Below are 3,104 nucleotides of genomic sequence, written 5' to 3' on the forward strand. Positions count from 1 at the left end.
TTATTAATTAAGTTCCCCTGGCAGCGTTTCTCAATTATCACACGTGTGCGTGTTGTATCACGGTGAAGTGATTAGAATATTGTGTAAACTAGACACCTAGTGATTAACTAATTAAGTGATTAGTTTACGGGTTGTTATTTATTGTGTTGTTGTTTTGGTAATAACTGCGGCAAATATATTTGTCAGCGTAAGGTTAATACAGATTCCAAAGTGTATTGTGTTTTGTTGTGTTTTCTAGTGAACTAAACGTGCTATATTACATATACTTTATATAAGATTTTATCTCTGATATACCTAGAGCCGAGCCACTCGGGTATTGGACTGCCCGATACAGAGAGATCTAATAGATATACAGTTAGGAGAGATATTTGGATAATCGTGTTTTATTCAGTTACGGGTATTATAGGATCCCCGTGACGGTATCCTAACACCATTGTAATGCAGATTATGTTCGGTATCGCGTTCCTTCGTAAAAGAAACACGATGGAAAATGATGCGAGTATCTGATCGTGTTCTTACAGTAAAGCAGCCGTACAGAAAGTTATCCTGACTCATTCGTGTGTACAGACAAAAAGGACAGGTTACAATTTCTGCATTCACTGTTGTGGACATTAGGTGAAATATTTCCAAATGATGATACCATTCCAATCAGTGTTGTGGATTTTCTGTCTTGTTACTATGGTGACTGCGTTATCTGTTGGCGACTTTGGAGAACGTTCTCATCATCTTCTGGGGTCAGAGTTCGTCACCGAAAAAGTGAAGAATTTTCTTCAGTGTAAGAGTTTGTGTGATCGCCGATCTCTGTGTAAATCTGTCAACTACAACGCCAGAAGTAGAAGCTGTGCTTTGAACTACCATGACGTCACGACCTCTGATACATCACCGAGCCCTGCAGCATCATGGGTAGTTTTTATGGAAAAACGTTTCATGCAAACGGTAAGGAATATTATCGGTTAACTTTATACTTAAATTATAATTATGACGTCACCTGTATGGCTTAAATCTCTTTTTACTGTATACCTTGTTCCCAATGTCGAGTAAAATGTCTTACTTGTATTTTGTCTTTAACGTAAGTGTTCCAAAGTTAATAACAAAATACCTACTTGATTCGAAAATAAGGATGCCCTATACGCCCTATATGGGGGAGAAATATAGCCCATTGGTAAAACGTTCGCTTGATGCTCAGTCGGTTTGGGATCGATCCCCAATGGTGGGCCCATTGGGCTATTTCTCTTTCAGCCATCGCACCACGACTGGTATATCAAAGGCCGTGGTATGTGCTATCGAGGCTGAGGTATGGTGCATATAGAAGACCCCTTGCTACTAATGGGAAAAGTGTAGCGGGTTTCCTCAATGGCTGTGTCAAAATGATCATATGTTTTACATCCAATAGCCAATGATTAATAAATCAATGTGTTCTAGTGGTGTCGTTAAACAAACCAAACTTTATGCTAATATTTCCAGTACGTACACTGTACAGCAAATCATACCAATTATAACTGTTCAGCTAAAAATAATACAAACTACCTCACTTTTTAAAGATTTAATGCACGAGTTTATGTTTTAATTTTGAATATAAAATTTAAATAACCTTTGTTGGAAATAAATACATACGTAATGTCATCTCTTGATATTTGACTATATTTTTTATTGTTTTTAAAATTACTTTATTTTCTTACACATTCTTTGGTGTGAACACCATGCATTATTTTATTATGATAACACATGGGTTCTTAACACACGTACGTGTTAACGCGTGCTAACAATTGCAAGAGATAGACTGGCTGCTCCTAGATGATGACCACGTCACCAGAGTCATGCAGCCAATGAAAATTAACACAGTGGAAGTAGATTACACTGTGCCATATAGTTAACCTGGCAGTCATGTGTCTGTGACGCGTAAGTTAGCTACAAGTACAACACAATTTACTATAAGTTATTTATTTCCGAGCCGATAGATGTCTAGATCGCACACACAAAAATACTTTTACCTTTCTTCTTACGTCAAACCAAACTGAAATTATTTTTAAAAAACACCCCAAAAAACAAAAAAAATAAATAAATCATAATAATAAAAAATAAGCAAAACATGTTGGAGAATTTGACGGACTAGAGTTATTTGCCTGAAGTATTACGCCACAATACCCATTTGTTTACTGAAGCTTTCGAAATATTGCTGCTGCCTGTACTGGGGTATAATAAAATAACAGTCCTCCTACATTTATATATTGTTCTAAGACACCTGACATCTGTAGTACCTGAACTTGAGTCTTGGCTCCATACGCTCACATTATCATAACGTACTATGGAATCGGCTTTCTACAGATAAGTGGTATTTGATAATCCTGTGGTAAGTCCATAATGGACATGTACGTTGCAGCCAGCATGTCCATTCTCGTAGACAGTAAAGTGCATACCACATATTTGATATATCAGTTGTGGACAAGAACAAATCCCTAAACCTCATGACACCTCAAATGATCCAAGTATTTGAGATAACAGTGGTGAGTATATCTGAAAGCGATGATGCCAGACTGTTTAGTTTCTGTTTTTCAGGGAGGAGGTGCCTGTGACAGAAATCAATGTGGAGAGAATCAAGTGTGTACCCAGCTAAAGGGGGCGGGACGTAGCCCAGTGGTAAAGTGGTCGCTCGATGCACAGTCAGTCTGGGATCGATCCACGTCGGTGGACCCATTGGGCTATTTCTCGTTCCAGCCAGTGCACCACGAATGGCATATTTCAAAGGCCGTGGTATGTGATATCATGTCTGTGGGGTGGTCCATATGAAAGACCACATGCTACGAAATACAAATTGTAGCAGGTTTTCTCTCTAAGACTATATGTCAAAATTATCAAATATTTGACATTGAATAGACGATGATTAATCAATCAATGTGCTCTAGTTGTCTCGTTAAATAAAACAAACTTTTTGGTCTAGACAGGGAGTTGTTGTCATATACGTTATTTCTGCCGACAGAAGGTCAAGGTCAAGGTCAAGGTCAAAGGGTTTTACGTGCACGTTCAGAGCAAGCTGTTGTAGCGCACGCCTGTCGTGGGCACAGGTGCCGGCCTTGGCCGGCCTCTCTGTCCAAGGACAGGAAAGG

The 3,104-nt window shown here is 38.8% G+C and overlaps 1 protein-coding gene across 1 annotated transcript in view; it reads left to right on the forward strand.

Moving 5' to 3' along the window:
• The first annotated feature begins 525 nt into the window (after positions 1–525).
• The window catches only part of LOC121373060, a 3,410-nt gene continuing 831 nt past the window's right edge, over positions 526–3,104 (forward strand). Inside the window, exons 1-2 of the mRNA XM_041499503.1 lie at positions 526–936; positions 2,557–2,626. Of these exons, the coding sequence (XP_041355437.1) occupies positions 631–936; positions 2,557–2,626 (376 nt within the window). The 5' untranslated portion in view covers positions 526–630. The remainder of the gene's footprint in view (positions 937–2,556; positions 2,627–3,104) is intronic.

Source organism: Gigantopelta aegis, chromosome 5 (genome assembly GCF_016097555.1).
Source record: "Gigantopelta aegis isolate Gae_Host chromosome 5, Gae_host_genome, whole genome shotgun sequence".
Lineage (NCBI taxonomy): Eukaryota > Metazoa > Mollusca > Gastropoda > Neomphalida > Peltospiridae > Gigantopelta > Gigantopelta aegis.